Here is a 25,733-nt window from a genome sequence, read left to right on the forward strand (position 1 = left end):
TGGCCAGGGGAATCTGCATTTTAATTTAATTGTAAATGAAGCTTCTTAAACATTTTAAAATCTTTATTTACTTTGCATACAACAATAGTTTAGTTATATATTATAGGCTTATAGAAAGAGACCTTCTAAAAACGTTAAAATGTATTACTGGCACGCAAAACCTTAAATTAGAGTGAATAAATGAAGACTTGGCACTTCTGAAAGGTTGCCGACCCCTGATCTATTTACTCTGTAAATAAACGTACTGCGCTCTGTGAAGGCTGGCTGGTCACTGGTACTCTACTATTATGGAACCTGCAGGTGCTGAGCTACATCAGATGTGCTGGGATAACCACAGGGAATGGCAGGGCAACGTCAACCTAAATCCCCAGTCTGGAGGGAGACAGTTGTGGGGCTCTGCCTATTGGGTAGTTCTACACTTACTGCAGTGTGTAGAATAAAGACACTGCATGCCCAGCTAGCTTGGGCATAACCAGCCATGTAGTTGGTGGGGCATGGCTCAGGCAAGTAGAACCCTATGCACTGAACCCCAGAGTATATACCATACACTGGCTTTCTACATGCCCAGGCAGTGTCTTCCACATCTACCCTGCTGTTTTTAGCAGCGTAGTGTCCTGCTGCTGGAGCCTTTCAATGCAGCAAGTAGCTTCACATGGTGGTGAAAAGTGTGGGCATGGCCTGTGTGGTCTACACACCACCATAAGAGTAGACATAGCCATAGAGAGGGGGATAGCTAGTGGCGTGAGACCTAAGTGGGCATCTCTGGAGCAGAACATGGAGGGGTCCAAAACTCTGAGAGGGGGCATGGAAATTATCCTGGCAGCTCTTGCATTGCCAGATCCATTGCCAGATATCAAAGGGCTCTTATGCCTCACATTCCGTTAGCATTGTCTTTCCAGAATGAGCATGGAGTTGACCTGCAGCATGTTACTCAAGAGTCCTGCCAGTAAAACAACTCAAAGGCCACATACACTGGATCCCAAGTGAGGTCTAATTCCAACATTCAGCCACTGTACAACAGGGTGGGTGGTGACCCACTTCACAACTGGAATCTGATTGTTCTTGTTTTAGAAGCTAAAACTGCTGGAAACTTGCATTCTGAATGGAAAAGAAAAATGCTGAAAGAACATTGCATTCTCTCCACTGGAGCTTGATTGAGCCCCACAGTCAAGGCTGGTTCACATGCCCAGTGGTTTGTGAGGAAGGTACAGCCACTTGAAATGTTCCAAAGCTGAGGATTGAGGTACATAAAGTATTTCAATGGGTGTAAGCAAATGAGAAGGCAAACCACCCACAAAACAGAGTCAGAGGGAAATACACTGCTGGCTTTGGCTTCCCCAGACACCATCAATCAATGGCTCAGTCTTAAGGCTATGAGGGCAATTGTTTCTAGAATTCACACAGCCTTGCTAAAATGTCCTCTGTGTTCTTCTTTGTGCCTGAGCCAGGCCTGTAGGAGTTCAAACAAAATATCTTTGTCAAGCAGAATAAATATGATTTCACATTCAGAGCTGTTAGAAACAGCCTAAGAATGGAGGGGAAACTGTTAGCCTCTCAGCAAGGTGGGGGTCCCATGCTGAGAAATGAGAGCTGTTGTTCATGCTTGAACCCCCAGCAAAATGATAGGGAAGGGATGACTTGTGTCTGACAGATACAGGGAAAATGTACAAACAGTAAGACAAGCTGTGTACATAATAATGGTGACAGTGCAGATTGGTTTAAAAACCAAATTTACACCCAGGGGAACTGCATGGGTACTAAACATCTGAGTTTCTGCAGATTGAATCTGGATCACATAAACACCAATGGATTCCAGCTTGCACCTGGGCTAAAATTCTGGCTTAACTGAGGAAGTGTAAAGTATTTAGAATTAATCAAATAAGTAAGTAAGTAAATAAATAAATAAAGCCACAGTATTAAGCTGCAGCAGTGTAACCAATCTCGATACAGTGTTTAAGTTTTATTGTTTCACATCAGGCACTGCCATTTTCTCTTCTTCCTAAATAGGCCTTTAACATACACACACTCTTAAGAATTGAACTGCTCAGAGCCAGCCAGATTAGAGAGCATTGGAATTTATACTGATTTCGATTCTCTATGCAGCAGAAGGGGCAAGAGGAACATATTCATCTTTAAGATGAATAACATCACCCATGTTCCCTTCTTCTGGCCCAGACTTTGCTTTTACCTTTTCTTCAATTTCCGCAGCTGTCTGTTTGGTGGTCTCCAGGTTTTCCACCAAGGCCGTGTCCCCGAGGAAGTTCCCAGACGCTGAGGAGAGCCGGGACAGCAAATTATCCTCCAAAGTTTTTAAGGTGATTTTGAATCCATTCTGCTGCTTTGTGAGGTCTGACTGCAAATTAACAATGAGGGAAGTTTTAGCCACAGACCAGTGTCAAGGGCAACGTGTCAGCATTAGATTTAAATTTTCACAACCCACTTGCACAGGCCAGTGTTTATCATGACCTTTTGCAGCAGAAATCAATCCAATCCCTACTATGCAGCTCTCTCCAAGAAACACTGAACATGTACGGACTGAGAAGGGACAGGAGATGTATGCCCCACAGCTAGGAATGTATTCAAAATAAGAGAGTGCAAACTGGTTTGGAGAAAAAGAATTGGGTCAGATCTCACACACACACCTTGCACCCTCCCCACTGACACCTCCCGTTTCATGCTTGAGTCAGTCTGGATAAGGATGGCCCTCAGTGCAGTCCGCCACTGCTAGCATGGCCACCACTCTCTCCCATCCCCAAAGGTCCCAGTACCCCTGCCCATGACACATCAACACACGTCATCTCAGAACTGAGAGCAAAATGGGTAAAAGGCTGACAACTAGAAGCAAAAATGGCCCAAAAGCAGAAAGTTCACTTCTATTCAAAGAGATTAGTGCAAGACACATTGCCAGATAGTTCAGTTTCATAACCCAAGGCACAATAATGCCTCCACTTAGCTGTTACTATGGTTTGTATTCGAGTAGTCCCCAGAGATAGAGCCCCATTGTGCCAGAGAACCGAAGACAGTCCCTGACACAAAGAGTTCACAATTTAAAAGACAAGACAATCAAACAAACAGATATAGATAAACAACTAAATAGCCACTTGCTGAAGTACAGATTTTGTAAATTACAGTGCAATTACAGTTTTCCTTCACACAACAAATCCCTCCATAACAACCTGCTCTGTGTCCAGCTGCCACTCCGTTATCTTTCCTCTATAAATCAAATGGTTAATAGAAGACATGGTTTATGGTGAAATGAAGGCATCTCTTCCTCAGCTTGGTGACCCTCCACAAGTAGATTCTGCCCTTGCACAAATGATTGCATCTATTGCTCAGCCTTTGCCAGGGGGCACAGTGCCTGTACTGGGATGAAGGTACATTATCCAAGAGGGCGGTTGTTTTACAAATTCTCGTTTTTTAACATTGTAGTGAGGCGGACTGGCCTTCCATGGACTCGGAGGGGGAGGAACCCCTCAGTGAGCCCTGGTGGGCGGAGCCAGGCCACACTCACCCCTCCTGCCGGAAGTCAGTGGGCAGGACAGGAAGTATAAAAGATGGGTCTGAAAGCTCAGTTGGGCTGCAGCTGCTGGAGGAGCCAGACGCCTCCTGCTTGCACCCGAGCTTGGAGACTGCTGCTGGCCCCTGGGGAGCTGAGGACTGGCCAGAGCCGTATGCTGACCCAACAGCGGAGGAGCTGCCACCACTACCACAGGTCTTCCGCCCGGACGATCTGGACAACCCTCTACAGGACCAGGTACAAGCTGAGGGGGAGTCAGGAAGTGGCCCAGAGGCAGCCAACCCTAGTCTAACTGCAGCACCGCCTGTTGCGGTCAGGATCCCCGCTGACCCAGTGACAAATCTCACTGCCACTGTTAGGGCCCTTGGCCAGGATGCAGTGGAGTGGATGGGCCTGTGCCCCACCCTGCCGCGCCAACCCTGGGGTGGCTGTCTCCCCCTCTTGAGGCCAAGAAGCCACCACTTTTCGTCCATCAGTCGGAGCCAGGATGCGCAAAGCCCTTGCTGCTCGGCCCTGACCGTGAACACAAGCTATAGACTTATTGCCCTGCCCTGACTGAGGGTCTGGGCTACCTGTCTGCCTTTTTTGCTCGGTCCCTGACTGCAGGCCTGAGCTATAGACTCCCCTTGCCCTGCCCTGCCCTATGGGTCCAGTCTACTTAACTGTGTTTCTTGCTCAGCCCCTGACTATGGGCCCGAGCTATAGACTCTTGCCACGCCACTAATTCCCCATGACAGGTGACACCCAGAGACGTCGTGAGGCAGACTGGCCTCCTACAGACCCGGAGTAGGAGGAACCCCGCTGCTGAACCACTACAAACACTATCAGAGAAAATATCCCATGGCAAACTATGCACCTGTCTTGTGCACTGCTGGGTATAATATAAGCTTGGCCTTTCTGCTACTGTGCTGTCAAAAGGAAATAATTACAAATATTTTAGCACATAGAGAAGCCCTTTGAAAGATGAAGGCATTTAAATCCCCAGACTGTATTGAAGTAGCATCACTTTGTGGCTCAAAGAACTGGCAACAGAAAAGGAGCTTTTTAGCACTAAGGATCCAACCCAATTCTCACCAAAGACAGAGATTTCAAATGCACTTGGAGCAAGCCTGAGGTCAAAGCTGCCATCAGATGGCAATTCAGTGTCAGTATGAAATGATCTGGTTCTCTGAGCTCATTCCAGGCACACAGGCATCCATGCCACCAGAAAGCAGCATTTCTACCCTCACTGTGGTTAATAATCTCATTTATGAGACAAGAGATAGAATGGTCCATGGAAACCAAACTTTCCTCTTATTCTTAAACCCCAATCAGTCCAGGGCTGAGGAGTTATGTACCAGAAGCCCTGCATTGCTCCCCAAGTGGTATTTGTTTTGTATATAGAGGAGTTCAGGCTATCTGTTCTGAACCTTTCATTGATAATAAATCAACTTTAAATCTTACAAAATGCTGGATTGAAATATTGCATGTTATTCACACACACACACTGTACACATGTTCTGTATCAATGCACCACCTACAGTATGTAGGACAGCTAATGCACTGAAGTGTGCAGGTTGTTGGCATTCCAACTAGAAATCCTCGTTTTCAGGGACTTATTTCTTGGGCATTACATGCAGGACTTTGCCCAAGGAAGTAAATATTTTATAATTTTTTTGACACAGAAAACTGATTTGGCTATAATTTGCATGTTCCTGTCATTCAAACATGGTCTGCATTTAAAATGACATTTTGCAGGTTATTAGTGGTCTAGAATGTGAGCTGGAGGCCCTGGAGTTATGAATAAGGACGGATGCTTTATTATTATTATTTTTTTTTTGCTCTAATAGCTCATAATTCCTATGTAATGCCCTTAAGTGCAAACAATGACCTGCACAGGATGCTGTATTCCCCACAGATGTCTATACCTGATTACTGGTCTTTTATGCTATTGTTTTTAATGTCACTGAAACTATGGTTAGTTATTTGTACATTGGAATTGCCCATAGTTTGATATGTCATATACTACAATGAAAATGGAATTTCTGAAAAAAAAACAACAGGTTATCATGGGGCATTTTATGTTTTGTCCCACCACCAAAAGTTAATCCCTTCTATGGGCTAGCTCTCCTCAGGGCTCACAAACTGCCACCCCCTCAAGCCTCACTGACAGATGAAGGAATTGGATTTTTCTATATGTGCAGCTATTGTCAGAGATCAAAGCTGCTGTGCCTGCCTAGCTGAGCCGGCAAACAGCAGCCTTTCCCAAGAGTCTAAAAAGCTCATTCCATTCAGTGATGCTGCTGCTCTAGTTCTTTTGTCAAGGCCTCTCTCTCCAACCCCGCCAGGAGCAGCCCACCTCCTCGTCCTGTTCAGGGTAATGGTTTTCCAATATAGCTGTAAAGATAAAGGTCAATTTTTGGAGTAGATTGTCTGTATAGCTCAACACCCTTGGGAAGTACATCCATCCCTGGCATCTAGCTGGAATCCCGTTAACACTGGAGCCTCCCCGTAGCCTTTCACATATCAATACTCAGGCCTGTGGGCAGTAGGGGGTCGTAGTTGCAGTGAATCGTTGCCTGCTAGAGCACACTCCTGGGTCTCTGGAAGCATTCAGATGATAGCTATGCTCGACCCTTTTGTTCATAATGGAAACCCATCTTTGATCTTTTAGGGGGTTGATACAGATCCGAAATCTCAAGGTTGATCTAGAATCTTTGGCTGTCTCCGTTGTAATATCACTGTATTCCACAGACTCCTGACACCTCCTGACATCCAGACACAACCACTCGTCTTCTTCTATTCATTTCTTCTGGAAACTGGTTTCCTAATGCAATAACTCTGTCCCAAGGCAAGGGTTTGTACCATGCCAGGTCCATGCCAATACCCCCAATGCCAAATGTATCCCTCTCATTTGAAGCATGGGCAGAGGAATATAATTTTCTCCCAAGCAAATTGATATTTCTTCTTGTGTTTGGGGGAGGAATAACGAACCTTTCCTTGCTTCAATTTCTCATTAGCCACCACAACTCAAATCCTATGGCAGGACTTGGTAAAGTCCATCAGCATGTTAAGACATTGCCAGGTCAGAGACAGGGGTAAGCAAAAGGTGTTGGGATGGCTTAAACAGATCATCAATCCAGGGGGTGAGCCACCTTGCCTTCCGCTGGAATTTGGATGCGAGACTTCTCATAAACTGTCGATAGCTGACGATTTCAGGAGTTCTCATGAGTTAGGATCTGTTCCAACCCCACAGAAATCAATGGGAGTCTTTCGATTGACTTCAGTGGGAGCTGGATCAGACCCCAACTCAGGAAGATGGCAGTAGCAGACATATCTGACCTTCACATAGCCTGCTCTGGTGAAGAAGAGAATGGAGCAGTAACGTGACTCTGACTGCCCTCCTCAACTACACCTACTATAAATAAAAAATAAACAATCCTTTTAGGGTTACTAATTTTAGAATTAAACTTTCTCCTAATCCCACCCATGAAGTTCATAAGTACCCAGTCTAATCTAGTAGTTCGGGAATTGTACTGCCGTACTCGTTTTCTTCTATCACAATCTTTAGAGACAATGGCAGAACTATTATCTCTCGACTTTGTGCCTCTTAACAGTAATGAATAGTAATGAATCAGCTAATGGTGCCAGGCTAGTCCAATACACTGCAAGTAGAGCATTCTAGGTCATTCTGAATCAGTGACTTGGACCTTTTTATCTGCATGTAACAGTTTATCTACATTTTTCAATTATTTTCCACCATTTTTTGAATAATTTTGATCTTTTTCTTAATAGGATTACATACAAAAAGCTAAATTAAATGGAATGTCCAAGAGGAAATTAATAGTTCTGTATCGAGAGCAGGGTTTGAATAATGTGCAATAAATGAGGCCTGGGGCCACACAGGGAACAAGGAGGATACAACAAAATATTGCATAACTGCTCACTCAGAGAGCATGTTCCATCCTTCACACTGAGTGGGGCAAGAGATCCTGTGGAAAAATAGCATGTGCGCATGTAATTCAAGACTGTATCAAAATGTATACATATCTGCATACTGGGGGGTTCCTAGTTTTTGAGTGCTTGAATTATCTGATAATTCATTAGAGCAATTAAAGGATTAGAAGAGGGTTTGCCCTAACGTGATAATTTCGAGGAGCTCAATCTATTTAACTTAACAAAGAGAAAGTTAGGGGGTTACTTGATTACAGTCTGTCAGTACTTACATGGGGAACAAATATTTGATAATGGGCTCTTCAATCTAGCAGAGAAAGATCTAACATGATCCAATGGCCGAAAGTTGAAGATAGACAAATTCAGATTGCAAATAAGGCATACATTTTTAACAGTGGGAATAATTAATCATTAGAACAATTTACCAAGGGGCGTGGTGGATTGTCCATCACTCATGATTTTTAAATCAAGCTTAGATGTTTTCTAAAATATCTGCTCTAGAAATTATTTCAGGAAAATTCCGTGGGCTGTATCAGAAGTCAGAGCTGATGATTACAATGGTCCCTTCTGGCCTTGGAGTCTATGAATCTATGATTTTATGACATTATTATTTTTTTAATATAACCTAAAAAATACACCCAAAAACTTCTATAAAGGGAAACTGAAAGTGCAGAAATTCCATCATGTGGAATCACACTGACACCCAAATGGGTCATCAGCATGGCTGAAAGGAATGGTTACTTACTATAACTATGGTTCTTCTTCGAGTAGATGAGGACATGCATTCTATTAGATGACTCACAAGCAGTACCCCAGTCTGGAGGCAGGGCTCAGAGTCTACTGGAATGGAGATTGCAGGACCACCCTTCCAAGGCCTGCGTCTGCTCTGGAAGGTGTGATAATAGCATAATGGTCTGTAAACGTATCTGTGTCTCAATGAATGCCTGGAATGACTCACACAAGGCCTTGGGCAACTGGTTCTCGAATTTAGATACAGCTGACCAGTTGAGAAAATCACACTTGGACAGCAAAGCTTGTTGATTTGTGATCCTCATCTGCAGGGACAATGAGGTCTATAGATCTTCTGGTCCAGAAGATCCAATCACTTGGAGTCCCTATGCTTGGAGGTAGACTTTAACCTACCCTGCCAAGCCATGTTGTTTACCACCATTACAATCAGGGAATTTGGGCTGGGTGGGAATAGAACACCTCAATGCCCTACACAGGAAAAAAGTAGGGCTTTTCCATGCACTTAGCCACTGGTGGTAGCAAGGCCAGTGTACTCCACAGGACTCTTGTGGGCTTGAGGAGATGTGGCTATATAGTGTTAAAGCTCCTGGTATGCCTTGAAATCCTGCAGAATAGCAGGGGAGAATGAACCAGGCAACACGGCATCATCTGGTGATGAGGACAAAGGTCTTGTCTGAGCCAAAACTGGCTCTCAATTCTGGGAAGATATACCTGGAAGGGAGGACTCTGGCAGCATTGTAGGGAGGAAGACAGCCAATACCTGGACTTATGACTGATGCAAAGCCACCATCGTTGACCTGGTGAGTGACTTCAGCTTTGAATGGGATGAAGAGCGGGCTCTCCACAAGAAAGGCGCATCCCACTGAGTCCAAGGAGGCCACTGACATGAGTAGGGCATTGGTGACCAGGAGAGACCAAGCCCAGGGATTTCTGTACCAACCACAGGGCACACACCAACTCTGGGAGCCATACTGATCCATTGGCGTCCTGCGGAGTTCATCAGGTGATGTGGAGTGGGAGGATGACGAGACTGACTGGGAATCAGAGCCCCGGGATCTCAGTAATATGGGCAGAGGGAGCCAATAGGTGGTCCAATTCATCCATTACCCAGTGCGAGGCAGGAATTGGTGCCCCCGATAAAGGCGGTATCATCAGTTCCAAGCATGCAGGAGTCGATGTTGAGGGTGATGAGAACCACCATGGGAGCACCTGTAGCATTGAATGCAGCAGGGCCAAAGAGCCTCTTGCTGCCATGGTTCCCCTCACCAATTCCGGTACCAGCTCTGTGCTCACCATGGGGAGGGGAGCATCTTAGTGCAGTGCCGAGGTGCAAGTCCTGGACTAGCAGTGAGGATACAGTCGGTACGGCTTCACCCTTGTCAGTACTGGAGTCATCGGACACCTGGAGGCCAGATCAGGCCACATGGCTTGTTCAAGCAGATGCTGCTTGAGGCAAAGATTCCATGCTATTTGAGTTTGCTTCTTAAGCAATATACAGATCGAACGACACTCTTTAAGGTCAGCCTCACCGAGGCTAAGCAAGCACTGCATGTGGGAGTCACATTGGGGATCACCCCTCTGCATGAAGGGCAATGTTTAAACCCTGGTGCGGGCATCACTGGGGAACACTAACACTATCTATTAACAACTAACTAAACTATGTACAATAAACTAGGCTAAGACTAAATGTGAGGTTGTGACACAACCACCACACAGAACTCTGAAACTTTTGTCTCTTCCTAGAGAAGTTACATTGTCTAGCAGGGTATGTTGGTTGCCTGTAGAACAGCTGACCATACCACTGTTGTTGCTGCTCTTGAGGTCTGTATTGCCACCTTTTAGTGACTGGAGGATAGACTCCTAATGGTCATATTGTAGCTCTGGAATCTTTGAATTACTTTAAGGTTTCATCAATCTTATCGTAAAAGAGGGAGTGACCATCAAGACAGGTCCTTTAAAGCCTGCAGAATGTCTGGGACTATACCAGAGTTCAGCAGCCATGAGGCCCTTTTCATTGCTATTGCAGAAGGCATGACTCTGGAGGAAACATCTGTGATGTCAAGCACCAGCTGGAGTGACTTTTGATGAGCCTCTGCAAGAAAGGTTTTTAACTCATTTCATGCATCCTCAGGGAGTTTATTAACAAATTTTGATGAGGCCAATTTAGAAAATCATACTTCAGCAGAAGCACTGGTTGATTAGCTATGTGGATCTGTAATAACAGAGTCAAATAAATCTTTCTCCCAACAAATCAAGTCTTTTGAACTCTTTTCCTTGCGTGTAGACTTGTACCTGCCCTGACAAGATCTTTAATTGGCAGCAGTGACCACCAGGGTGTTGGGAGGTGAGTAGGAATAAAAACACTCACAGCCATGAATAGGAACATGGAAGTGTTTTTCAGTATGCTTAGCAGTGGGAGCTATGGAAGCCAATGTATTCCACCAAGTTATTGTGGGCTCCAAAAGCGCTTCATTTATTGGGAGAGCAAGCCTCCCAGGATGATTGCAAGATGTTCAGAAACTAGGGCTGTCAAGCAACTAAAAAAATTAATCACGATTAATTGAATGATTTAAAAAAGACTGTGATTAATTGTGTGATTAATCACGCTGATAAATAATAGAATACAATTCATTTAAATATTTTTGGATGTTTTCTACATTTTCAAATATATTGATTTCAATTATAACACAGAATACCAAGTATACTGCTCACTTTCTTTATTTTTTATTACAAATATTTGCACTGTAAAAAACAAAATAAATAGTATTTTTCAATTTCCATTACAAGTACTGTAGTAAAATCTCTTTATCATGAACATTGAACTTACAAATGTAGAATTATGTAAAAAAAAAAACCCTGCATTCAAACACAAAACAATGTAAAATTTTAGAGCCTACAAGTCCACTCAGTCCTACTTCTTGTTCCCTAATCGCTCAGACGAATTTGTTTATATTTACAACAGATAATGCTGCCCGCTTCTTGTTTACGTCAACTCAAACTGAGAACAGGCATTCACATTGCACTGCTGTAGCTGGCATTGCAAGATATTTGGGCCAGATGCACTAAAGATTCACGTCCCTTCATGCTTCGACCAATATTTCAGGGGACTTTCATTCAGGCTGTTGACAGGTTCTACTCAATAATGATCCAAAGCAGTGCCGATCGATGCATGTTCATTTTCATCATCATGAGTCAGATGCCATCAACAGAAGCTTGATTTTCTTTTTTGATGGTTTGGGTTTTGTAGTTTCTGCATCAGAGTTTTGCTCTTTTAAGACTTCTGAAAGCGTGGTTCCACATCTCATCCCTCTCAGATTTTGGAAGGCACTTCAAATTCTTAAACCTTGAGTCGAGTGCTGTAGCTTTCTTTAGAAATCTCATATTGGTGCCTACTTTGTGTTTTATCAAATCTGCAGTGAAAGTGTTCTTGAAATGAACATGTGCTGAGTCATCATCCAAAATGGCTATAACATCAAATATATGGCAGAATGCAGGTAAAACAGAGCAGGAGACATACAATTCTCCCCCAAGGAGTTCAGTCACAAATGTAATTAACACTTTATTTTTTTAACAAGCATCATCAGCATGGAAGCATGTCCTCTGGAATGGTGGCCAAAGCATGAAGGGTATATGAATGTTTAGCATATCTGGGATGTAAATACCTTGCAATGCCGACTACAAAAGTGCCATGTGTATGCCTGTTCTTACTTTCATGTGACATTGTAAATAAGAAGCAGGCAGTATTATGTCCCGTAAATGTAACCAAACTTGTTTGTCTTAGCAATTGTCTGAACAAGAAGTAGGACTGAGTGGACTTGTAGGCGCTAAAGTTTTATATTGTTTTGTTTCTTAATGCAGTTATGTAACAAAAAAATCTACATTTGTAAGTTGCACTTTCACGATAAAGAGGTTGCACTACAGTATTTGTATGAGGACTTGAAAAATACTATTTCTTTTATCATTTTTACAGTGCAAATATTTGTAATAAAAATATAAAGTGAACAGTGTACACTTTGAATTCTGTGTTGTAATTGCAATCAATATATTTGAAAATGTAGAAAAACATCCACAAATATTTAATACATTTCAATTAGTTTTCTATTGTTTAACCATGTAATTAAAACTGCGATTAATTGCGATTAATTTTTTGAGTTAATCACATGCGTTAACTGTGATTAATTGACAGCCCTACCAGAAATTTATGCATGCTGTCTTGTACATATTCAGCCTGAATGCCCAATGCTACTGTCATACTTCTTAAAAGGTCCTGGGAAAACTTGAAGTCCTCTGGTATGAGAGAGGAGGAATCTGGTGCTGAAGAGTCATCAGGCAAAGAGGAAGACAGTAGCACTGGAACCTGGGTCACAGGTTCAGGATGATGCTGTGGTGGGTCAGTAGAAAGTGCCTGAGAGTGTTGCCCTGAAACCAACAGCTCCAGAGGGTGGTTTACTGGGGACAACATCCTCTGGAGCAGGTTGAAGATCTGGTCCCTCAACAATCGAGGACACTTCCAACCAAAGGTTCCAGTAGGTCCATTCAGGCAATGAATATGGAATTGGAGGCCAGTATGGACTCAGCCAAGATGGCCTTTGTTTTTTACCAGAATGATCCCATTCTCAGTATCAATGATTCCTTTCCACAGATAACTTCGAGCCTCTTACTGAGTTTCGAGTAGCAAGGGAAGACGATGAGGAGGAGGAGGATTCTGAGTTAAAATGCAAAGAACTTTCTGTAGAGGTTGCATGTAGTGGAGGGGCCATCAGTTGTCCTGATGAGTCTGTAGCCCAGAGGTAGATGGAAACGTCAATGCCAAGATTGGTACCCAAGATGCACCCCGAGATGTTGAAGGGGCATCTCAAAAGTTGGTGCTGGCCTCATAATAGATGAATGAATCAGTGCTGTAGCTGGAGATGCTGGACGATCGATTGGCACAGAAATCAAAGTCAGGCATGGTACCAATCTGGCAAATGGTGGAACCAAAGTCAGTTCCAGGGAAGCATCTTTATTGTCTCTTCACTTGGAAGCCAATATCTATATCATCCATGGATTCTGTACCAGGTTACAGAACTGGACAGACCCAGAATGGCTGAAGGCAGATCCTCAACTAAAGAGTCTTGTGCCATCAGGGAACCCAGGATTGAAAGGCTAAGCAGGTCAGATGCCACTTGAAAAACCTGCAGGATTGGAAGGACCTAAAAGGCCGGTACTGGAGTTGAGTCTGTTGGTATTGTACTCATTGATTGTCCCTGTTACAGTGTTGGAGTTGACAGGATAATACCAGTAAGGTCCCATCTCAGTACGGGGAGCCACAGGACAAAGGCCAGACTCTACCCTGGGCACCTGAGGAATCCTGGCAATGTTTGGAGTTCCTCCTTCACATAGAGAGGGAGTCTCTTAGGGACTTGGAATGGTTCCTGTCCACTTTGTGGGTTCGCTTTTGTGGAGAGCATCTTGAGGAGGATCTATCCCTTCTTTGCAGAAAGGAATCTGAGTCCAAGGGCTTGTCTGAGATTGCTGTTCCTCAGAGGCTAGTTGTGGGGTTGGATGATTGGCCAAAGGCCCTGGCACTGAAGCAGGTCGCATTGCTTGCTACATGAGATGCTGTTTGAGGCATAAGTCTCTGGAGATCTGTGTTGTCTTTTTAAAAGAATGATAGATACTGCCCCTCTCTTTGATATGCCCCTCACTGAGGAATAGAAGGCAGTGTGTGGGGATTGCTATTTGGGATTGCGACCCCACATGACGGGCAGTGCCGGTGTTTGAAGCCTGGTGACAAATGCCACTGGGCTCTATTCTGAAACAATCTAAACTATCACTAACTAGTGGGTACTACTACTGAGCTATAACTACAAAAAAACAGACATAGGAAAGGACCCTCTAACTGCATAGCAATTCTGAAGTAAACCACATGGTGAGCTCTGACTCAGGCAGTGAGAAGGAACTAAGAGGGATCAGGATAGCATCTCTCTTAAATTGCCCTGGGAGGGGACCCAAAGAGGCATAGTGTGCGTGTGCCCTCCCCCCCCCCCCCCGACAAGTACTGTATGGAAAACTCTCTGGCTCTGGACACCACTGGCTCCACACCTGAGTGGAATACAGATGTGAATCTCTCGGTGAACAACTTCTCATCTGTCCCTGCATCCCTGGGCTGGAGCGTGCTCAGTGCAGATGGAATCTTCAGGGAATTTAGCTGCCAAATATAACAGGTCTCTACTGAGCATGTGCAGACTGTGATGTTCCAAGGCTTATATCTTAATCAAATTGGGTGGTTCTACATGGGAACAGTAAAAAGAACATTCCTGACATGCAGGCAACTCCCTTGCCAAATTTCAAATTCTTGCTCAAAGCACCTGAGCTGCACACTGAAACGGCTGTAAGAACTTTATTAACATCAACAAACCGATGTATTTTCCCCTACTTTTGTTCTTAGAAGCAGCTGAACTATTTTTGCTGAAACTTTCCAGAAATATTCACGGGAACTGTCAGCTCAACCAGTTAGTTTGGCAAAGCTAGAAGCAGCTGGAAACAGGGCCTTACAATGGGAAGTGTTGAGCAACGTTAACTATAGGCAATGCTACAGGCTCCACTTATAATTATGCAATCTGAGGATGCTGCAGGCACTCTGTCCTGATGTGCTGTTTATACCCTTGCAAAGCAGCGCCAATCATTAACAGCTTCATTCTTGTTTCACGGTCCTTTTCCTCCACTCTGATTGTCTAGCTCCTTAGTTTTGATGAGAGATTTCAGAGAGGCATAGGTACAAAGCGTGCACCCTGGCATAGGCAGACATCATTGAAAAGGTTAATTGTGAGTTTGGCCTCCCAACATTGGATATTTGTAACATGGGGATAAATTACCTGTCTGTCTGTGGCTAAAGGAAACAAATTCCATATACAAAAACTCATAAAACACTCCCTGGCTTCTCCAGGTTGTGCCAACGCGATGGCTTTATTTTAATTTTACATGGCTGTCCTTTCCAAAACTATATAAAACGTCATCACTGATAGATTTGCAATAGAGATACCATGAAGCTGTCTCTGCAAATTGTATATAAACTTTAAATATTAAATAACCAATGAGATCACAGATTTTAAGAGTCAAACATCTCTCAGTAAGGTTTGTGCTCAGTGAAATGCCTTAACTCTTTGGTTGCAATGTCAAACTCTTTTCCCTTTAGGCCAATGAAGTTGATGCTTTCATAACTTGATATCATGTTCCACACACTGACACTTGTTCATTTCTCTTTCTGAGAATGTGAAGCAGGCTGGGAGGTTCCCCGAGTCTTTTTGCTTGGCTCTGTCAGAGCGACGTGGGAGGGCTCAACAGCTGCCCACCTGACATGTGCAGTAATTAAAAACTATTTAGCTGTTATTTGCATACTCCAGCTTTTACCAAGAAGTGGAATTTGTTCAGCAATCATCTTGGTGTTTATTTCTAACCCAAACACACCTGGAAAAAATATCTCTACACCCCCACGAATAATATGTTCAGTGATCAAATCAGATCGTTCTTTTGCTGAATCAACTGATTTTGAGCCTCATGCAGGGCCTTAGACTTTAAAGGGATGTGCACAGATTTAGAAGTTTATGTAGACTTGTGAGGAGAAGGGTCAGATCCTTGACACACACATCCAGTCTCTTTGGGCTGCTGGATTAGGACAGCACAAAACAGTCCTAACTGGTTAGCTGGGGATTCTGTTGGCAAAGGACATGTTTGACACAGGAGAAGACTTCCCCCAGCCCTGGGGACATTGGAGGGGGGATAGGAGGACATTCTTCTGGCATGTGCCCTCAGGGTACTGTGCTCCAGTGACCTGGGGCTGTTACTGCTGGTGGAAATTAGAGCAGCTTTGAGGTTACTCTAAATTGTAAAGGAAACCAAATTGCCTCTAAGAGCCCACGGTACTACAGTTGGGGTCTGTGGAGTTTCAGGCAGGCATTGCTTCCCCATAACCACCAGGGGCCCAGATGGGCTTGCCACCAAGAGGAATTGAGATGCCCTGCAGGAAATCTCACCCTAAGGGGCATGCGTGACAGCCCTCTGGGGTTTCCTGATTTGCTGGCACTTCCCATATAAATCAGGAAGCCATTTCTGGGAGTTGTTTGAATAATGCAGACTTCTGGTGTGCCTCAGACCCTGCTCACCACCCCTCGCTGTGACTCACTGTGATTCGGGCTTGGCCCCCGACTCTGATCATGGGTTACTATGTCTGGCTTAAGACCACTGCTGACCCCTGTGAAAGAGTCTGGCCCAGCCCCATCCCAGTTTTCGCCTCACAGTCTCATTTTGGTAATGGACTCTAACTCTGCGGTTTGGACCTGGCCTGGCCCCAGACTGATCCCTGACCTTCAGCCCTGATACTGAGCAACTCACTCTGTGTCAACCAGTTGCCTCTGACCTGGCCCTAACACTGGCCCCCGGAAGCCCAAGCATGGGGTGGGGATATGGAGGTGGCATACAGCCCCTCTCTTTCCCCCTTGGGGACTGCAGCAAGTGCAATGGGGCCAACGAGCACAGGGAAAATATCCTGAGAAATTAGGACCTGACTTTGCAAAATAAACCGCTTGATTTGTCTTGTGTACCCTGTGGCCAGCAGAAGTGCTTGGAAGTTTAACTGTGGAGCACTCACTAACATTTTTCTTCCCCTCCATTGGAACTTGAGCCCAAAAGTTTCAAAGCAAATAAGTGCCCTGGTTTCCGAAGTGCTGAGCACCCACAGTTCACATTGGAAATCAGGCCACTTTTCCATAGGCGCCTAGCTGCAGATTTAACATTAGGGATCTGAGTTTGAAAATGCTGGCCTGTGTGCTTATCTGAAACTCCAGCAATGGAAGATGAATTCCCAACAGAGGAGTGGAGAGAGGTTTGTGGCATCCCAAGCATTAAAATGCTCCACATGCATTTTCACTTAACCTGATTCAAAAGCCAGCCTAGCAATCCTGTGACTTGAGCCCTCAGGGTAGGTCTACACTTACCCGGTAGTTCAGCGGCAAGCAAATCGAACTTCTGGGTTCGACTTATCACGTCTTGTCTGGACAAGATAAGTCGAACCCGGAAGTGCTCGCCGTCGACTGCGGTACTCCAGCTCGGCGAGAGGAGTACGCGAAGTCGACGGGGGAGCCTGCCTGCCGCGTCTGGACCGAGGTAAGTTCGAACTAAGGTACTTCCTTAGTACCTTAGTTCGAATTGGGGGGTTAGTGTAGACCTGCCCTCACTCCCCACGCCAGAGGCAGCTCTGACAGCACTGACCCCTTCTGGTCAGTTTAGGAGCTGCGCTGAGGAGCTACCTTCCAATCCTCCTCCTTGAGCATCCACTCCCCTCAATCACTAGGAGCTTAAAAAGACCTGACTCCTAATTCACATCATTTTCACTTCTCTCTCGCTAATACAGGCAGCTTCTCTTTTAAAGCAGAGATGTAAATACCACAGAATCCGACTGAGCTAATAATCCCCAAAGCATAATATTGCATTTGAGAGTTGCACGGTGTATTGGATTTGCCTTTCCCATTGTGTCATTATTTCATTAAAATGAAATGACTTTGAAGCTGGGTGGAATGCGTCCTAGTTAGTGGCACAACTATGTTAATCAGGTGCACCCTACATCAACCCAGTCCTATATGAACCAGTGAAGACGAGTGTGTTGACTGCATTTGTAACCCACTGGCCAGAGTGTGTTTCAGGCCCCTCTCTGTGCCTGATGTACACAGGAGATGGATTTGTTAGAGCCCCACCTGGATAGCGTTGTCTTGCACTTTACAGTACATCAGTGGGTTACACATTTCTACACCATTGCTGCTATCTGGGTTTCCTCCTGCATTACAAAAGCCAGAGAATTTCATCCTGTTATACTTTGGGCTCAGCACAGGGTTTTTATTTAACTGTTTAACCTTAATATTGCATGTAAAACTAATGCATCATTAAGCTGGACAGCTAAAATATTTTAAAAAGTCATTAATACAAAAAAGGTAGAACCCCTACAGATCTGAAATGAACATGTGTAATATTTTTTATTTCTGTTTTAGGTGAACATTTAGTAGTACATATTTCTACATTGCTAAATATGTATAATGAAATATGCAAGATGTGCAGTATGGCCAGTTAACTCTGTTCTAGAAAGCCCTGTCTTTTTCATGGATTCATAGATTTTAAGGCCAGAAGGGATGATTAGATCATCTAGTCTGGACCTCATGTATTACATAGGCCAGAGAATTTCATCCTGTTACTCCTGTGTAGAGCCCAAGGTATTTTATTTAACTGTTTAACCTTAATACTGCATTAATGTGATTTTTCCTTTGAATATCTTGGCCAAGAATTTCAAAGTGACTAATGATTTTGGGTGCCTCCATTTTCGATGTCCAACCTGATATTTAGAAAGAATTAAACAGCTGGCCTCTGAAAATCATGTCCTTCAAGGTGTCTCAAGTTGGGCACCCATCAATGCTAGTCACATGTGTGAAGAAGTTCTTCCTTTTGTTTGTTTTAAACCTGCTGCCTATTAATTTCATTGGGCGACCCCTGATTCTAGTGTTATGTGAAGGGGTAAATAACATTTCCCTATTCACATTCTCCACACAAGTCATGATTTTATAGAGCTCTATCACACATCCCCTCCGTTGTCTCTTTTCCAAGCTGAACAATCTCGGTCTTTCTAATCTTTCCTCATATGGAAGCTGTTCCTTACCCCTAATAATTTTTGTTGCCATTCTCCATACTTTTTCTAATTCTAATATATCTTATTTGAGATGGGGCACCCAGAACTCCATGCAGTATTCAAGCTCTGGGAGTACCATGGCTTTATATAGTGGCATTATGATATATTTTATCTTATCTATCAGTTTCCTAATGGTTCGTAGCATTCTCTTAGCTTTTTTGACTGCCGCTGCACATTGAGTGGATGTTTTCAGAGAACTATCCACAGTGACTTCAAGATCTCTTTCTTGAGCTAATTTAGACCCCATCATTTTGTATATATAGTTGGGATTATGTTTTCCAAAGTGCATTACTTTGCATTTATCAATACTGAATTTCATCTGCCATTTTGTTGCTCAGTCACCTAGTTTTGTGAGATCCCTTTGTAACTCTTCAGTCAGATTTGGATTTAACAATCTTGAGTAATTTTGTATCATCCACGTCACTGTTTACCCCTTTTTCCAGATCATTTAAGAATATGTTGAACAGCACTGGTCCCAGTTCAGATCCCTGGGGGACACCACTATTTACCTCTCTCCTGAAAACTGACCATTTATTCCTACCCTTTGGTTCCTGTCTTTTAACCATCCATGAGAGGGCCTTCCCTCTTAGGCCATGACTGCTTACTTTGGTTTAAGAGCCTTTGGTATGGGACCTTTTCAAAGACTTTCTGAAAGTCCAGGTATACTATATCCACTGGATCACCCTTGTCCACATGTTCGTTGACCCCCTCAAAGAATTCTAATAGATTAGTGAGGCACAACTTCCCTTTATAAAAGCGGTGTTGGCTCTTTCCCAAGAAATCATGTTCATCTGTGTCTCTGATCATTCTGTTCTTTACTATAAAAATTATAGTTTCAACCAATTTGTCTGGTACTGAAGTTATGCTTACTGGCCTGTAATTGTCAGGATTGCCTCTGGGACATTTTTTTTAAAAACTGGGTTACATTAGCTATCTTCCAGTCATCTGGTACAGAAGCTGATTTAAGTGGTAGGTTACATACCATAGTTAGTAGTTCTGCAATTTCATATTTGAGTTCCTTCAGAACTCTTGGGTGAATACCATCTGATCCTGGTTACTTAATACTGTTTAATTTATCAATTTGGTCCAAAACCTCCTCTCTTGACACCTCAGTCTGGGACAGTTCCTCGGATTTGTCTCCTAAAAAGAATGGCTCAGGTGTGGGAATCTCTCTCACATCCTCTGCAGTGAAGACGGATGCAAAGAATTAATTTAGCTTCTCTGCAACAGCTTGTCTGCCTTGAGTGCTTCTTTAGCATCTCAATTGTCCAGTGGCCCCCACTGATTGTTTGCTAGACTACCTGCTTCTGATTTTTTTTGCTGTTAGTTTGAGTCTTTTGCTAGTTACTCTTCAAATTGTTTTTTTTTTTTTTTTTTGGGGGGGGGGGGGGGGGAGGGGCTCTCTAATTACACTTTTGCACTTGACTTGCCAGAGTTTATACTCCTTTGTATTTTCCTCAGTAGGATTTGGCTTCCAATTTTTAAAGAACTCCTTTTTGCCTCTAACTGCTCCTTTGACTTTGTTGTTTAGCCATGGTAGCATTTTATTTTGGTCCTCTTACTATTTTTTTATTTGGGGTATACATTTAATTAGACTTATATACATTTAAATATTTGAATTTCAGTGGTCCTGCTTAGGTTTTGAAACCCCCTTGACTGAGGAGAATGAGACGAAGGAGGAATTGCTCAAATTTGTGCTGCTGCTCTTTTTTTTACTTGAGACATTTTTTTAGAAAGAGTGGGTTCAACGGACAGCTGCATATTTGTGTACATTGGAATGGCGATATCTGGCAACTTTAAAAATAGTTTTTAAAATAATGCTTAATATTTGCCAAATATTACAGAATGCAGAAAAATTGCAAAAGGACTCTAAAACAGCATGTTTGGTAAATTTTTCTCATGCCCATGACTTTCCTCATTGCCTGATGGGAGGCATGTTTTCCTGGGACACACATAACAATTATATCGTATAGACCTCTTCCATAGCACTTGTCAGCCACAGATCTCAGAGCACTTTAAAAAGGAAGTGAGTATCATTTTCTCCATTTCACAGATAGAGGGCAAGGCACAAGGAGATGAAGTGACTCATCTGAGCAAACTAGTAGCAGAGGTGGGACTAGAACCCACTAAGTCTTTGGCCTTGGTGCTATCCCAGCAGACACACTACCTTCTGTTAAGCCACCCCTGCAAAAATTTGCCATCCAGATTTCCTGAGGCCTGTCAGGCTGAAAAGGGAGAAAGCACAAAGCTGTCCCAAAGAGGGCAGAACTTTAAAAAAAAATGAGAGAAAAGGTGTGGCAATAATATTCTGCAGTGTGTATGTTTTATTAAACCTTGTATCAATGAAAAATGACTGAGTGGAATCTCCTGAAGGCTTTTTTACAAGTTACCTTTAAACTGAAGCCTGTGAAGTCTGAGCTCCAAAGGAGAACTTTTTAGCAAGTTAGGAGCAAGAGTTATAACTGAATTCCATCCTTAGCAGCATTGCCAGCTCTCATGATTTTATTGCAAACTGCACAATTTTGATATTTTAATTAAAGCCCTAGCAACTGGAGACGTGGCTCTGAACCCAGAAGGAAAAGAAAAAGAACCAATATTTATTATTTTATTAAAATCTCATTATTTTAACGCCAATCTCATGATTTTGGGTCCTGACTCATGATTTTTGAATATTTATCAATAGTGCCTTAATTACAGCGTTTGCTACCAGCGCCTTACCTTGAGTTCTTCCAGGTCAGGCCGCTCCATGCTCACTACAGCTGCTAGCAGCTGGTCTTCCAAGCCATCTCGAGTTACAGTGAAGTTGATCAGGGTGCACTGTGCCTGCATCTCTGGTTGGTAATGGGGGTTTGCTAGCTTTGTGTGGAGGATGAGATGGAAACTGGGGTTATATTCACATTCTTTGTCTCCAATTTTAATATACCTGAAATAGAATTAACAGATGCAAATGTTCATGTGGCTTCCAAAGCTCTTTTAGCTCACTTACTAATGTCATTCATGTCTAATAGCATTTCACAACATGACATTATATATGCTCACTATACAGAGATATCAATTTCAAGTTAAGAACAATTATGGTTAGATGGCATTTGAGACACCCCCATGTTTGAGATAGTCTAGACTTTCAGGCCGTCCCCATTTGAGGTGCTCGATCTCAAATGTAAGTCATTCCTAGTTTTGAAGCAGTCCAACAGTCTGTCTTAAAAAAAAAAAAAAAAGTTTCAACTTGATGACTATGGAGCCTATTTTCTTCAGACTAGGCTGGGTCCATAGATCTCACTGAGATTTAAAAACGAAGCCAAGACTGGAGACTGGCTGTACTGTACTGTCGCCTGTGAGAAGTAAGATAACAGACAAAATTCCAATTTGTTTTATATATTGCACAATTTGACAAATAGGTTATGGTTTATAATGACAGGGGAGGGATGGTGCAGAAGGAATATCAGAGCACAGCAAACCTAGGCATGAATGCAGCCAGCAGGAATCAGAGCAGAATTCCCAGATGAATGTGGGGTATAGTGATGTTATGTCCTGAGAAAAATGTACATTTATCTTAGGCGGGCTCTACACAGAACTTTGTACTATTTCAGAACTTAATCACTATTTCAGTTCAGGGTGTGATTTTTTTTTTACTGATATACTAGTGCATGCTCTAGTTTAGATGCAGTTATACTGGGATAAAAGAGCCTTATGCCAATATAGTTTATTCCTCTGCCTTATGGGGACAGATATACTGGTATAAGCCCCTTTATACTGGTATGACGGTGTCCACAGTAGGAGGGTTGTGGTGTTTTAACTACATCTGGTACAGAGGCTGATTTGAGCAATAGGTTACATACCTTCATATACATAGATACATATACACATACATATGCATAGATAGTGAGAGACAGTTCTTGCATCAAAGACCTTACAGTCTAAATAGATGGAGTGGGAGAAAGGGAATATTATCATCTCAATTTTACCAATAGGTTTTGGAGAGACAGAGAAATCACATGACTTATTTACAGTCACAGAAAGAGCCTGTAACATAGCCCAGAACTGACCCCAGATATGCAGAGTCCCCATCCAAAACCTTGACCACAAGACTATCCTTTCCCTTGACATCAACAGGACATCTGTCCATGTGGATCAGCTTGCAGGATTGGTGCCTTTGTGTGGAGTTTCTGAATATGAAAGTAAGTCCCATTCCCCAGGATGCCCAAGAGAACCACCCAAAGACTAAGGAGCAAGCTAGACATTTGGATGGCCGACATTCCCTTTTTCAAATAGTAACTGTTGTTACTTCACAGTGACTTTCTAGAACTGAGCTATACACCACTGACAAGGGAGTGTTTTAGTTCTGCCGTTGTCAGAAGAGATTCTAGTTTCATGTCACATACACTACAATCTTGTCTCCTTTTTCAAATTTTTCTGCTCTAGCTATCACTTTTGGTACTGAAACAGCCATCTTGGTTTTGATGCTTTACTTTCACAATAAGGAGAGCCTAGTTTTCCCAGAAGTTTACATCATTCAATTATATATTAAGTGTGTTCAACAGTAAGGGAATAATCTCTGAGGATCTTAAGGAATGTGCAATCCAAAGCTTAACAGGCTCTTTGTTGTTTACCATTCAAAGCCACAAGTGAGATTGCATCTACAGCTGGTGCAGGAACAGCTGAGGTCACACAAATGCTGTGATCCTGTTAAGCTAGATGTAAAGAGCGTTAAAAGTCTGAATGACACAGACATATTGAAAGAAATACGACTCCATTGTGTGAAAGCCAGTGAGATAGCATCCAAAGAATCCCAAAGTTAAGTTAACCACATAGCTCTGCACACACACTTCTATTTGTTGCTATTATTTGAACACGGGTCTAAGAACACAGTCATTTCAATCCCACTCAAAAAGAAGCAAAAAAGGAAACACTGCTCTCCTGCCTCTTTGTATGAATATTTTCATGCTGAAAGGCACCTTGTCATTACCCCAAGAACCATCTCCCAGTATGTTCTGCTCCCTGTATTCCTGATACTTAAAGCTGCAACTTTATTCCCAAATAGCCAATAACAAGGATGGACAACATGAGGGCATCTTTTCTTCACAATCTGTGTGACAATAACTTGAAATAAAATTACCCAACCTATAGACATTAGGAATGTCCAGAGGTGTCTTTGCCACATAAGGGGAGAGAGATATTTGTTTCTATACAGGGAGCCAAGTGATTAAGGGAACCGACTAATTAAGGAAGCTAAAGGTTTATTTCAACTCCAAGTGACTATCTATGATTGCCATGTTTTAAAATCTCACCCCTAGTCCCAAAAGCAGAACACGAGTGAAGTGAGAAACACACACACGCACACACACACACACACCCCCCCCCCCAAGGTTAGGCAAAGGCAAGATATTAGCATAAAGAGCCCATCTCTTCTCCTGCCAACACCGGGAAAAGGCCAGACAGTGAGATGGCCACAGACACATATTTCATTCGATCTCCCAGACTCTCACCTTCCTTTCTTGATTGTTTCTCGGCCAAGTAATGCTCCCAAAACTGGATCCACAGATTCCTCCAAGTTTTCAATCAAAACCACTTCACCTGCAGCAAGGGCTTGTTCCATGGTGTCCAAATACCTAGCACAGATGGCATTGATACAATATCAGCATTCAGCACAGACTCTACTCACTGCAGCAAAGAGCATGAGCCCCGAGGGATGACAGAGAAAACTGTGGAACACCACTGAAGAATGAGAACACAACAAAAAAGAATGAGGAGCAGGAGTGGGGGAGTCAGTCGGCCTCCTGTAGAAAAACCAATGGGGTTTCTATTACATTTCATAGAGAGCTTGCTGACCAGGGTGTCTGTGTATCCACACAGCTTTAGATGGTTAGGCACAGAGTATGTCTACACTGCAAACACCAGTCATGGCTGCAGTTGTGTGGACATATCTATACTAGCTCGAATCTAGCCAGCTCAGGTACCGGAGCAGTGAAGCCACAGTAGCAAAGGCTTCATTGTGGGCTAGCCACTTGAGTTACCCAGGGTTTCACAGTCCCAGTACCCAAACTAGCCAGATTACAGGTAGCTCAGGTATGTCTACATGAGATACAATCCTACCCCATGACTGCAGTGTAGACAGACCCAGAGAGTGTGTCAGATCTAAGAATTCCCTATGGGAACACACAACAATAAAGGAAACATGCTCTGCCAAAGCAAGCACCTTCTCTGGTAGTGCAGATTTTCCCAGCATGTCCTCAGCACGACTTGGATTTCAGCTGACTACGTGTAGTGCTAACTAGCTGGTTCACTACCACTCCTCACTGACACTGCCTGCACACAGGACCCTTACTGACAGCTAAGAGAAACAAACCATTCCTACTCAGAAATAGCTCCCGTAAGATGAGAACAAAGGCCTCACTGGCTACACACGGAGAAGAGTATGTATTATGAAGCTGAACTTGGGAGGTCTGGGATTTGCTGGTAATCACTACCTCCAAGAATTAACACCAGGCCAATGGGAATATAGTGATACAAGTCCTCTGTACATTACGGTGTGTACATAGCCTCCCTCTCAACCAGCCCTTCGTAATGCCCTTTTAGCCACCTGTGCAGGATCATTCTGTTTTGGAATGGCATGATGTTTCCTGATGCTTCCCCAGCATCCTGTGCCAGCCAGCCAAAGGTGGGGGTGAATGGGGGTATTTGATTCTTCTCATTGCACCTCCAAATAAAGCATCCTTCTGTGCATAACTGACACCCTGGCATGCAGCTGGAGACGGGGAAAGGAGAGACTGCACCACAGGGCAGGCAGAGTGGACCTTATGGGATTTTTTCTGTTCCCACCTA

The 25,733-nt window shown here is 43.4% G+C and overlaps 1 protein-coding gene across 1 annotated transcript in view; it reads right to left on the reverse strand.

Annotated features, from left to right (window-relative positions):
• Window positions 1–25,733, reverse strand: part of DNAH9 (dynein axonemal heavy chain 9) — a 404,651-nt gene that overhangs the window by 130,174 nt on the left and 248,744 nt on the right. Inside the window, exons 54-56 of the mRNA XM_054048023.1 lie at window positions 24,398–24,520; window positions 21,630–21,834; window positions 2,189–2,353 (exon numbers count right to left, since the gene is read on the reverse strand). Of these exons, the coding sequence (XP_053903998.1) occupies window positions 2,189–2,353; window positions 21,630–21,834; window positions 24,398–24,520 (493 nt within the window). The remainder of the gene's footprint in view (window positions 1–2,188; window positions 2,354–21,629; window positions 21,835–24,397; window positions 24,521–25,733) is intronic.

Source organism: Malaclemys terrapin, chromosome 13, assembly GCF_027887155.1.
Source record: "Malaclemys terrapin pileata isolate rMalTer1 chromosome 13, rMalTer1.hap1, whole genome shotgun sequence".
Lineage (NCBI taxonomy): Eukaryota > Metazoa > Chordata > Testudines > Emydidae > Malaclemys > Malaclemys terrapin.